Raw genomic sequence first — 13,010 nt, 5'->3', positions numbered from 1 at the left:
AAAACTGGAATAGATAGTCTACATCTCAATCTGATCAAAGGCATCTATGACAAAACAACATTTAACATCATTCTAAATGGACAAAAAACTACCAGGTGTGGTGGAACATGACTGTAACACCAGCACTCAGGAGGCTGAGGCAGGAGGACCACCACAAGTTCAAGGCCAGCCTGGGGTACATAGTGAGACCCTGCCTCAAATACTAACTAACTAACTAACTAAGTAAATAAATGGACAAAACCTGAAAGCTTTCACTCTAAAATCAGGATCAAAATACATCATGTATGGGTATAAACTCCCTACATGCATATGACCATTATGTATATCTAAAATGTACCAATAAAAAATAAACAAATCAGGAACAAGACAAGAACATTCACTGTCACCACTCCTATGCAACATAACTCTGAAAACATTAGCCAGAGCAATTAGACAAGAGAAAGAAATAAAAGAAATAAGAATAGGAAAGGAAAAAGTTAAATTATCATTATTTGTAGATGACATAGTACTCTACATAGAAGACCCCAAAACCTCCACTAGAAGACTTCTACTTTTTTATTTTTTGTTTTTTGTTTTTCCCGGTACCGGGAATCGAACTCACAACCTCGCGCTCGCTAGGCACGCACTATGTCGCTGAGCTAAATTCCCAGCCCCAAGACTTCTAGATTTAGTAACCAAATTCTGTACCATAGGTAGATACAAAGTCAACAGTCAAAAATCAGTAGCACAACTGCTGGGCATGGTGGCGCATGCCTGTAATCCCAGTACTTGGGAGGCTGAGGCAGAAGGATCCTCGTGAGTTTGAGACCAGCCTGAGCAACAAAGTGAGTTCAAGGCCAGCCTGAACTGCATAGTGAGACTCTGCCTCAAAAAGACCAAAAAAAGCTCCCTAGAGTTAACAACCAAATTAAGTGATATATCAAGATACAAAAAAAAAAAAAAAAAATCAGTAGCATTCCTGGGCCAGAGATACAGCTCAGTGGCACTGTGCCTGTGTGGCAAGTGTAAGATTCTGAGTTTGATTCCTGGTACCACCCCTAAAAAAAAAAAAAATCAATAGCATTCCTGTACACAAATAAGAAACTCACTAAGAGAGAAATCAGGGAAACACCTTTCACAAAAGCATCCAAAAAAAATAAATACCTAGGAATCAATCTATTGAATGAAATAAAAGACCTTTACAATGAAAACAATAGTACTATGAAAAAGGAGATTTAGAGGATATCAGAAAATGGAAAGCTATCCCTTGTTCTTGGGTAGGAAGAACCAATATAATGAAAATGCCCATACTTCCAAAACTGTCATAGAGCAATCCGGATCAAAATTTCAACAGCATATCTCACAGAATTAGAGAGAACAATCTTGAAATTCACTTGGAAGAAGAGATCTAGAATAGCAAAAGTAATTCTGGGCAACAAAGGCAAGACAAGGGGCATCACAATCCCTGACTTGAAATTATACTACAAAGCTACTGTGATATAGCATGGTAGTGGCAAAAAACCAGGCCTGACAGATTAAGATGCAGAAACAACTCCAAACATACTCAGCTACATTATCTTTCTATTAGGTTTTTGTTTTTGGTACTGGGAATTGAATGCAGGACCTTGTGCTTGCCAGGCAGGCACTTGTGCCCCTGAGCTATACCTATCCCTGGCCCTACATTATCTTTGATAAAGGAGCTAAACACCTTTACTGGAAGAAAGATAGCCTCTTTAATAAATGGTGCTGGAAAAACTGGCTTTCCACATGCTGAAGATTAAAACTAGACCCATAACTTTCATCATGAACTAAACTAAAATTGAAATGGAACAAAGTTCTGAGTGTCCAAACAGAAACACTAAGTCTGCTGGAAGACAGAACAGGTAGGACCACCACCATGCCCGGTGCATATACATGTGTACAGAGGCACAGTCTGTAATAGCTAAATCTGAAAACAGCACAGATCCACATCAACTAGTGAATGGATAAAGAAGACGTGGTTTTTTTATACAATGGAGTACTACTCTCCCATAAGGAAGGATAAGCTTGAGCCATTTCTAGCTGAACGGATGACCTCAAGACTATTCTTTTTTTTTGGCTGGGGGTACTGGGAATCAAACTGAGGACCTTATGCTTGCCAGGCAGGTACCCGTTTCACTGAGCTATATCCCTGGCATGAAAGCATACTCTTAAGTGAAATAAATTGGACACACATATTTAAATACATTATTTTTCTGGTATGATTACCTGAGAACATAAGTAAGGACTGAAACGTACAACAGATATTGGGAAAAGGGAATAAAATGCTCAAATGTGAAGGGGAACAAGGGGGGAGGGGGGTAAGGAAAGAAGGGACAAAAAAAAAAGAATAGGAAGAAAAAAATAGAAGCCCAGTGTGGTGCTTATAATTCCAGCACTTATAATTCTAGCACTTTGGAGGCTGAGGGTAGAGCACCACTGTGAGTTTGAGGCCAGTGTGGGCTATGCAGTGAGTTCAAGGCCAGCCTGAACTACATGAGACTCTGTCTCAAAAATAAAAAAAAGAAGAAGAAAAATGGAAACAAAGCTTTGGTAAATAAGGAGGGGAATGGAGAAAAAGCCAGCATGATATATCATGTACAAACTCCCTATGATGAATGTTATCATTATGTATGTATATCGAAAATGTCCCAATAAAATAAACACACACACACACACACACACACACACACATATAATATGAAAGGAGCTGCTGCTATAGACAGGAACAGGGTTGAGAGACATGAGGCAGGTTTTTTTTTTATTCTTCGTAGTATTTAAGGCCTGTAGTATTGCTTGATATTTTTTTGAACTGTGGAACTACATTACTGTTAAAAAATTTTCAGGCCAGGCATGGTGGCGTACACCTGTAATCCAGCACTTGGGAGGCTGAGACAGGAAGATCACCATGAGTGTGAGGTCAATGTGGGTCACACTGTGAGTTCAGTGTGAATTCAAGGCCAGCCTGAACTGCATAGTGAGACAAGGTCTCAAAAACAAACAAACAAATAAATAAATAAAATTTGAAATTATACCAGCCACAATAGACAGGGCTACTGGGCTCTGGCTGCATGAGTCTTGAACCAAGTTATGCCTCAGTTACCCAGAACAATTCTGGAGGACAGTGAGCTTTTATCCAGGAGCCAGGCAGGAGCTACTTCACTGGAGACCTTGCTTTTGAAGGCCCTTTCCTCACCCAAGCCCTCATCCATGCAACTTACTGTCTTCATTTGTTTCCCCACTGGGTGACTAAGAGACTATGAAAGCTAGATGCTGCCTTTCTCATCTCTGCTTCTCCCCGTGAACTTCCAATCCTGATCCCACAGGCCAGAACCAAGCAGGTGCTCAGGGTCCCGCAATTCTCTCACACATGAGAGGAGGAGGCAGAGGGGGCAAAGAATCTCCTTGAAAATCCCCAGAAAAAGTGCTGTGGCAAGTGGGAGGCAGCTGGGTGAGGCTCGGCAAGCAGGAGGCAAGGCCCACTCTGACCAGCGGTGCAACAATTGCTTTATCCTTGTGCAACAGTCTGTCTCACTGTTTCTGCCATCCCTGAGGCCACGCAGCCACACCAGGAGCTTCTGGCTTCCCACTACAGCTGGCCCAGTGCAGTCCTCTTATTACCATGGGCAACCCAGAGGGTCCAAAGGGGCTGTTGCAATAAACTCCCCCAGAAGCCACAGCTCCTTTTGGAGGAGCACTGCCATGTGCCAGCCATGCCACCAAGTGCTTTATGTTGCTTGTTCAACTCTCACAGAAGCTCCATGAGTCAGGCACTGGTCTGCTTCTCCTGTCCATTTTACAAGTGAGACAAATGAGGTCACAGAGGCTAAGTACTTTTTGGAAGTACTCTGAACCGTTAGCTGAAATCCCCAACAACTGATATTTGCTTCCAGTGGTTCCTGTGCTGGCTGAGACCTCTGAGAAAGTGAAGGCTCAGAGGGAAAGTGTCTCCCCCAGGGCAGCAGCAGAGCTGGTGGCAGAGCCTGCACTGGAACTATCTCTTGACTTCTGGCCCAGTGCTTGCCCAGCCATGGAGCATGGACATCCTGCCTCCACTAGTCTGTCTGTGAATGACTAGGCAGCAAGCGACACCACGAGAAATGGCCTCTGTCCCTCTGCCGACCCAGCCAGCTCCAGGGTGAAGGGTAAAAAACCGGCCCTCTTACCTTTCCAGCACCACTCTCTCCACTGACCACAATGGACTGGTTGACGGGGTGTATCAGGCTCTTGACATTCCTGTAGGTCTGTTCAGCTACAGTGAAGATGTGGGGCTTCAGTTTCTGCAACATCAAGGGATAAAATGAAGTGCAAGAGAAAGTTCGTCTACAGGAGAGGTCGATACAATGGTGGCTGAGATGGGGAGACTTCCCCCAGGAAAATCTCCTGGAAGGAACAGTGTTGGGGCCCACGGAGGGACTCCTACAGTGCTTTCATTCATCTTTTCTCAGCTTGGATGCAGTGCTGGCCTCGAGCAATCTATAACATTAATCTATGCTCCTGTCTTATCTTGGTTTAATACTCTTATTCTGCTGCTTATTATTTTATATATTTTGCAGTTATTATTTTATATATTCTGCTGTTATATTTTGCAGTCCCCCAAAAACATTCTTACAAGTTACTAAGAAGTCTGTGTATTAGTTGGATAGCTAACCTTATTTATCGATGAGGTATCTGAAGAGTTAATAACCTTCCAACACGACTTAGCAAATAAGTACTTCCAAGTCATTTGAATTCCAAAGCCACTGTTTTCCTTTCCTTAACAGTTACTGATTGGCCTCAGCGTGTTGGGCATCAGGCTGGGCACTGGGGAAACAGTGCCATGACCTGGCTTTTGATTTGAGGGGCAGGGCAGACACGAGGCTTTCAGGAGACTTCTCTGGATCCCACGTGGACACCTGCTCAGGTGTGAACTTGTAGAGGGTCAGGTTACCTGCACCACGCCTCGCTGGCCCAGCCAGCAATGATTACTCACTGCCTCCTGAGGGAGCAAGCATCCATCAGGATGGTGTCAGAGATGCCCTTTCCATCTGCCCTTCCCTGGGACACCTCTCACCTGGAGTGGTACAAAACTTCCCACTGTTCCTTCTACCTCACCTTCCGGAACCAACTCCCAGAGTAATCATTGCCCCAGAGGGCCCCGTTTACAGTTGCACCTCTGCCTGGATGAAGCAGCTGTGGATTCCCTGTCTGCTGTGGTGCTTCAGATCCTATCCAGATGGCCTCGCTCTCTCTTCCTCCTACCCTCACCTGCTGCCTTTCTCCTGAAGCCTCCCTCCTCCAGCAAGTTTGCTCTTGCCTCTCCCTGAGCACATCAGCACTTTAACAGCAAGCGCATTCCCTGCCTGCACCAGCACTGCCCACCTCTCATCCCCCAAATGATGCATTCTCTTCTCAGTAGAAGAATAATTTATTCTTCTCAGTAGAGAGGAACATGGGCTGAATTTTCTAGGGCAATCCCTTTTGCACATAATTTTATTCTTCTCTGAAAAGGTAGTCTATTAGGTGTACAAATATATCTTTGTAAATTCTTTCCTAATAAATCCATAATTAAGAAAAAAAATCCTTTGCTCTATGCCTATCTTGGTTGTTAAATAAGTATTCATTCAGTTTAGTTAAATAAATATCCATCCCCTACTCTGTACTTTCTGACCTGCAACCACATTTTTTTCTTTCTTTTTTTATTTTTTTTGAGACAGGGTCTTGCGACGTAGTACAGGGTGGCCTTAGACCTACTATGTAGCCCAAGTTGGTCTCAAACTCAATGATCTTTCTGTCTCAGACTCCTGAGTGCTGGGATTACATGTGTGCACTACCATGTCAGGCCCGTAGTCATTTATTTCTTTGTGTCCAAATTTTTGAGAGCTCCTGTTTGGTGGAGCTGTCATACTAGCGGGGTTTGAATGATTACATGGCTGGTGAATAGATGGGTAAGGATGGCAGTGGAGGTTTGTGGGAGCCCAGGGAGCTGAGAGGCAGAGGAAACAGGTGAGCCTTACCTGGAGTTCAGATGCAGCATGGTACTCTCTCATCAGCTCCAGTGTATAGAGCTGAGGGACCGGCTTAAAGGGGTTCAAAGCTACCAGAGTGCAGCCAGCATTGGTATAGAACACGTCTGCCATGTACCGGGCCTGTAGGCACCTAAGAACTGAGGCAGAGATGCCTTTAGCAAAGTCTGGTTCCAATACAGACAAAACCACACACAGAGACAAACATCCACCCAACAGCCCCTGCTCTGTAATTAGCCAAGTGCCACTAGATCCCAGCAGTTCCCTGATGAGCAGATACAAGATCTAATTAAGATGAGTCCCAAATCCAGAGCAAAGCCTGCCCTGGGGAGTCAAGGTACAGCTGCCAGGCTCCTTGGGACTGAGGTCTAGAGTATGCATCTGGCCCGAGGTCAGGAGTCTCACCAGGCATGGTCTGCTCTGGGAAAGCCATGCTGGACACCCTGTCGCACTGCCACTCTCTCGGAGACAGCCCTCCAGAGGAGAGGGAGGTCCATACCTGTCTCCAGTGTCACAGGATTCACCTTGGTCAGGTCATCCAGCTGGTGCAGTGGGGTCTCCCTGCCCAGGAACTCCTGCAGGTCTTCTCTGAGGGATGCCCTGCTTTGGCCACCAGAGCCCAAGCTGTGGTCATTCACCTGCAGGGAACAACATGAAAGCCATGGGGACTGAGACTCAACTCAGCTGGCATCTAATGAAGTCGAGGGCCTGTAGAGGAGACAGGGCAGCCCTCTGGGATCGGAATATAGTCAGGTTCTTTCACTTCTACCACTTATTAGCCCTGTGAGCGTGGGTAAATCATCAACTCTCTGTGTGTCAGCCTTCGTTATTTTTTGTAAACAAAGGATCACAAATCTAACTCACAGGGCTACTTAGAAGAAGAAACATATGAAGCATTTAGTCAGGGCCTTGCATACAGTAAGTATTCAATAAACGCTCTGCTGTCTCCTCTGCCAAGAGCTCCAGCTCAGTCAGCTTCCAAACTACCAGTCTTACTGCTAGTAAGTATGGCAAAAGAAAGGAATCAAGAGACAGGCCTTGTTTATTTATTTATTTCCTGGTACCGGGAATCGAACTCATGACCTTGTGCTTGCCAGGCAGGTGCTGTGCTGCTGAGCTAAATCCCCAGCCCTTAGGCCTTGTTTAAAAGAGACAATTCAGCTAGCAGTGCGAAACAGCTGTACCTTCCCAGAGAAGCAGTCCCATGCTTTCATCACCTGACTCTCAGGGCTTTAATTCAGCCAGGCTAACGAACAGGTTCTGCTGCCTCAGGTCTACAGAGTGGCTGTCTGGTTCAGAAGACTGTAAGAGGTCAAGAACAAGAACTAAGGTGAACAAACTCCTCCTTCATTTTTTGTGGGGAGGACTGAAGCCAGAGCCTTCACCCTAAGCTATATCCCAGTGTTTTAGTTAGCGTTCTTCTTCCTGAGACAAAATATTCAATACTGAAGGCTGAAGAAAGGTTTATTTGGCTCACAGTTTGTAGAGGTTTCAGTTCATAGTTGGCTGGCTGCAAGATAGGGTGGCAGATCGCAGAGAGGGCTCACAGAGGAGAAAAAGTCCATGGCAGATAGAAGGCAGCAAAGCAGCTAAGTAGCACAGAAGCAGCAAGCAACAAGCTGCGACAATAGCAGCTCTCTTGCAGTCTTTTATATTTTATCTGAAACCCAGGGCGGGAGATCCTTAATCCCAGCATGGCGCCATAAATCACTCCCAGCATCACGCACTCTAGATCCAGCCACCTCTGAAAAGCCCCACTGTGACTGTAAGAGGCTTTGTCGGGCCATCTAGACACAAGCCATAACACCCTGGTGCTTTTTATTTATTCTGAAGCAGGGTCTCACCAAGTCACTGAATTGCCTGGGTAGGACTTGAACTTGCAATTCGCTTCCCTCATCTTCCCAGGGGGCTAGGATTACAGATGTGTGCCGTTACATTCAGCTCAAAACCTGCTTTTGAAGTATGAAGGCTGTGATATGACACGTATGTTTCTAAGGAGCACTCAAACTTTAAATTCCTCAGAGAAACATACTAAAGAGGCAAATTTCATCTGAGGAGGCTCAGTGATGAGTTTCTTCCAAAAATATCGCCTGTTCTCTGAACTTTGGACCTACTATCATACACACCGTAGGCTCTTGCCCTGTAGGGTAACTGCCACAGTCAGCACAGTGAACCCCTCTGTTCTAGTGAAAAGAAAAAACCCACTAATCCAACTACAATTCATGATCAGCTCTGATCTAACCAGAGGCAGCTGAATATAATGGCCAAGAGCCTGGATTTGAAAGCTAAATCGTCTGGGTTCGAACCCTGATACCACCACTTACTAGTTGTATAATCTTACGTAAGTTTTAAAAACTATTTGTGCCTTAAATTTTTCTCCTCTGCGAAATGGGAATGGTGATTATACCGACCTCACAGATAATAACAAGCACATGAAAGGTTTAGAAACCAGGTGTGGTACACTAATCATAGCACGCTGGGAAGCTGAGGTAGAAGAATTACAAGTCTGAGCCCAGTCTGGGTAACTCAGTGAGCCCCTGCCTCACAACAATATACAGTAAAAAGGGCTGGAGGTACAGCTCAGTGCTAAGGCCCTGGGTTCAATCCCAGCTATACACACACACACACACACACACACACACACACACACACACACCTGGGGGTTTAGAAAGGCATCTGGAATGTGACAAAAGAAGTTAGCTATTATTCTTCTACCAGTAGAAGCGGCTCCTCTTATTAGTCAACATTATAGCCAGGGCTTTAAAACTGTGCATGTCTAACAGGCAAGCCTGCAATTCTGCTTCTCAAAGATGATTTATGCAAAGCAATGTCTGCATATAAAACCATTTATAATTGGAAAAGAATGGAAAACTCCAGGCGTGGTAGTACACGTCTGTAATCCCAGCACCTGGGAGGCTGAGGCAGGAGGATTACCATGAGTTTGAGGCCAGCCTGGACTACACAGTGAGTTCAAGGTCAGCCTGAACTACAAAGCGAGACCCTGTCTTAAAAAAAAAAGAATCGAAAGCTACAGTGTCCAAATAGTAGACTGCTTAAATCAGGGTACATCTATACAATGGATATAGGTTACAAAAAAAGTATAACTTATGTTCTTAAAATATATATTGAAGGGAAAAAAGTTAGGACATTCTCTAAAATTTTGTTTATTTCTGGGTAGTATGATTATGAATAATTTTAATACTGCTTTTGCTTATCTTTATTTTCCAAATTTCTGATAATAAATATGACCTTGAATAAGTCATTTAGCTTCTCTGATCGTTTCATCCCTCTAGGATGGGGACATATGACATAGACATAGCACTGTCTAGTGTATAACACTGTACATTCCTCGTGGGAATGCTGTGTGGATTAAACAAAACTACATATGAGCCTACTACACAACAAGGGCTCAACACAGGGGAGTTGATAGCATGGTTATGGTAAACATGACTATTTTTAGGAAGAAAAATGTTTAAAAATAAATACAAAAGTCTGTTTTTCTCCAGCCTTTCAGCCTGTTTCCTGAACCCAATGGTAGGAAGGTCAAGCAGCAGTATCTACCATGAGTCCTTTCATGCTGGCCAGCCCCACACCTGGCTGTCCTGCTGACCCAGGACTCCACTACACTGTAAAATATGTGCCTCAGCCCAGTGCCAGGCAATACTTAGGAGGATTTGGAGCCCTACAGGCTGGGGGATGACAGCAGTCTTTTCAGAGAGGCAGAAGCCTGGAGTAAAGGCAGGTTTCATGCACCCTGTGATCCATTCATCAGAACCCTTCTGTAATTTACATATGTCATCTTCTCCTACACTTTTGCAGAGGCTGATCTCTTTACCTTAACTGCTTCTTCTTCTTTTTTTTTTTTCCGGTACCGGGAATCGAACTCACGACCTTGCGCTTGCCAGGCAGGCGCTGTGCCACTGAGCTAAATCCCCAGCAGCTGCTTATTATTCTTTTCCACTTGACTAACTCCTTCTTATTCTTTAAGGCTCAGCTTCAAAGAACAATCTGGGATATCCTCAGCTTCCACTGTGCCTCAACAATAGGCTGCTAGAGACATTGCTCAAGACTCCCTCTCTGTAAAGTCAACAAAGTGAACTAAGGATTCCTTTGCCTATCCCATCTTATCCCTCCCAAGGAAAAGCACTAAAAACCACAACAGGAGAGATTCAAATTAGATCTCAAGAGCACTGAGGTGATTACCTCAAGGGAGAACAGAAGAAAGACCTTTAAGGGGTCTTTCCTGTCCCCTCAAGTAAGAGCAGCAGAAACTTCACTCAGGCACGTGAAAGATGGGAAGGTGCTTCAAGTGCTTGAGGGCCTGGGTTATATAATGTTGACATCTCACCTGATGGAGCATCCTGCTTCAGTGTGATCAGCCAGGGTTCTGGGTCCCAGGCCCAAGGAGTGCTATCCACTTGGTCATAGGGCCATTGGTATAGCTCCAGCGAAGTGCTCAGGTCTGGAGTCTCAGACGAGTCATCCTAGAGCCTGTGGAAGGAGACAGAAGACAAGGGCCACACACAGGTGAGGACTTCTCCAGGGTGACTCATTGCTACTCCTCCCACTGAGCAGAACCAAAATAAGAACTAGGACAGGCTTGGGCGAAGAGTGAGAGTCTGTCCTTTTCCCCGATAATTATGGAACAGGGGAAACTTTGATGAGAGCCTCCAGAGATCCCCTGGGCTACTTTTTGAAGTTTTCTTTGCAGTAAAAGCTCTGGGCAGGGTGTGGTGGGCATGCCTGTAATCCCAGCACTTGAAAGACTGAGGCAGGAAGATCACCAAGAGTTCAAGGCTAGCCTGGTTTTCACAGTGAGATCTTGTCTCAAAAATCAAACCAGGGGCGGGGGATATAGCTCAGCGGCACAAGCACCTGTCTGGCAAGTGCAAGGTCCTGAGTTCAATTCCTGGTACCAAAAAAAAAAAAAAAAAAAAAAAAAAAAAAAAAAAAAAAAAAAAAAAAAGCAAACAAACCAACAACGAAAAAACAAATCCAAACAAACAAAAAACCTCAGGGCCAGTTTTAATTTTAGGGTTAGATGGGGCTGCAAATCTTCTGGGTCAGTATGCCGTGGAGGTTAAAGACAGGAGACTGAGAGCCTCACATCCTACCTTTTCCACTGGATGGAAATGTCCTATTTCAGTACAGTTAGCTGGATACAGAGAAGAGGCTGGAGTCAGCTCCTCATACAACAGAAAAGCTGTATGAGAGAGAAATCATAGTTCAGCCACTTACTGGGTGTGTGACCTTGGGTAAGCCGTATCACCTACCTCCAACTCACCTTGAAAATGGGGATCATTAAACATAATTCACAAAGCGATTGTGAAGGTCAGGAAGGTCATGGTTTGAAAGCACCATACACAGTGCAAATCTGAATATTCCCTCAGGACGAAATGCATTAGCACTACAACTAAGGGTTGCTATTCCATGTGGGGATCTAATCAGGTGGATGGATCTAGTGTCAACTTCAAGGAGGTGAGATGAGGGGGTCCATCGGAGATGGAGGGTGTTTGTTGTTGGGTGAGCTGATCCAAGTCTTTGAAGGATGCTGACCTTCAGACTTGGGAGATCCCAGGCCTCAACACCTTCCAGCAGCAAGGAGGGATGAGAATGAGGCACACCTGTAACCCTAACACAGCCTTTTTAACGCTCTGAATACACCTAGGCTTTTAAAGAAGCTAAGGATAGGGACTTCCATGGAAACTAGGAAAAGGACAACTTATACAGAAAAAGGTATCAGGACCGTATTAAACACCTTCACTCTGGACACTGACACTACCCTATCCAAGAGACAGTCATGCAGAGGTCCAGGGAGACTCAACCAGAACAAATCTCCCTCAACTGGTGGTTTATCTAGGTAAGTCCATTGGGGCAGCACAAGATGAGGGGGTTAGAACTCAAAGCTCACACCCCTTTACAGATCACAAGAGCTCTCCAACCCTTATTACTTTTCTTCATTTGCAAATGGAATAATAAAAAACATCCAGACCTCACGGGGGCTAAGTTGTCTCAAACTTGCAAAATTGGTTTTTACCATGCAGTATCAGCTCCAAGCTGGAATCAAGTCAGCGCAGAGCGGTTTTCTCTAGTTCGCCCAGTTCCCGCTCCGTGTTCGCGGTTACCAAGACTTTGTGAAAAAGGGTGTGACTGAAGTGGGCAGAAGGGAGTAATGAATAGGTGCAACTCTTGAGTCTAGGCAGGTGGCAACCTGATCACCACCTCCTCCTCCCGGCTTCAGTTTCTTTCAAGGCTTGCGGGGCAGACGCAGGAGAGACCTGGGTAGGGGTCCTGGGAGCGCAGCCGGCCCCGCCCTAGGTTCCTGGCGGGAATCGCGACTCCTGGTCCGGGCGGCCTGCCCGCGGTGCCTGGGGCAGGATGCCGCTCCAGAAGCACCTGGCACGGGGACAGTATGTCTGTCCTCTAGGCAGGGTGGACACGACCCAAGCGCAAGGCTTCCCGGATGCCTCGCAGGACCAGCATCCTCCTCCCCGGTCACTGGCTAGGGCCCGGAAAGGAGCAGGCGCTCAGGTCCAGTCTGCCAGCCGAGACCCCTCCCATCCTGGGCTGCTCTCTGCTGGCAAGGTGGAAAGGTGAAGGACGACCGTGAAAGGTCCTTGTTCTTGGGGAGAGCAGGGCAACTTTCACTTGGGACAAGGGCGGGGCGAAACGGAAATGGAAGAAGGAAAGGGCTAGGGCGATTTAGGGAGGAAAAGGGAGGTGCCCCTTTCTACCTTAAAGCTGCGGGGCCAACGGGCTTTCCCGCCCCTTAGGGGCCGTGAGGGGCTTCGGATTTGGGCTGGGGTGGCACTCACCCGTCCCACGCCCCGAGCTGCCGAGCGTGCAGACCCCGCCGACTGAACGGCGGGCTAGCCGCGCGAGGCAGGGTGAAGACTCGGTGGAGGGAAGAGAGGCGGGGGCGAGCCGGGCGGAGCGAGAGCCGGGACCGGGTCGAACCCGTCCGGCGGCAGCTCGGGCTAAGCGGCGGGGCCGGCCGGCTCCTCCCCG

General features: G+C 46.2%; 1 protein-coding gene across 8 annotated transcripts in view; it reads right to left on the bottom strand.

Annotated features, from left to right (window-relative positions):
• The window catches only part of Myo19 (myosin XIX), a 44,722-nt gene extending 31,718 nt beyond the window's left edge, over nucleotides 1–13,004 (bottom strand). For 4 of the 8 annotated variants that reach the window (XM_013519330.1, XM_013519335.1, XM_013519337.1 and 1 more), the window contains exons 1-6: nucleotides 12,818–13,004; nucleotides 11,117–11,205; nucleotides 10,351–10,493; nucleotides 6,502–6,640; nucleotides 5,994–6,142; nucleotides 4,164–4,277 (exon numbers count right to left, since the gene is read on the bottom strand). In XM_013519330.1, the coding sequence (XP_013374784.1) occupies nucleotides 4,164–4,277; nucleotides 5,994–6,142; nucleotides 6,502–6,640; nucleotides 10,351–10,362 (414 nt within the window). In that variant the 5' untranslated portion in view covers nucleotides 10,363–10,493; nucleotides 11,117–11,205; nucleotides 12,818–13,004. Of the gene's footprint in view, nucleotides 1–4,163; nucleotides 4,278–5,993; nucleotides 6,143–6,501; nucleotides 6,641–10,350; nucleotides 10,494–11,116; nucleotides 11,206–11,286; nucleotides 12,002–12,039; nucleotides 12,153–12,817 lie in introns of those variants that run through there. The other 4 variants (XM_005393959.2, XM_013519333.1, XM_013519331.1 and 1 more) reach the window with 4 other exon arrangements.
• Between the last annotated feature and the right edge of the window lie 6 nt (nucleotides 13,005–13,010).

The sequence above is a fragment of the Chinchilla lanigera genome, unplaced genomic scaffold (assembly GCF_000276665.1).
Source record: "Chinchilla lanigera isolate Chin_1 unplaced genomic scaffold, ChiLan1.0 scaffold00050, whole genome shotgun sequence".
NCBI classification, from domain to species: Eukaryota; Metazoa; Chordata; class Mammalia; order Rodentia; family Chinchillidae; genus Chinchilla; species Chinchilla lanigera.
This window is presented reverse-complemented; position numbering and strand designations above follow the sequence as displayed.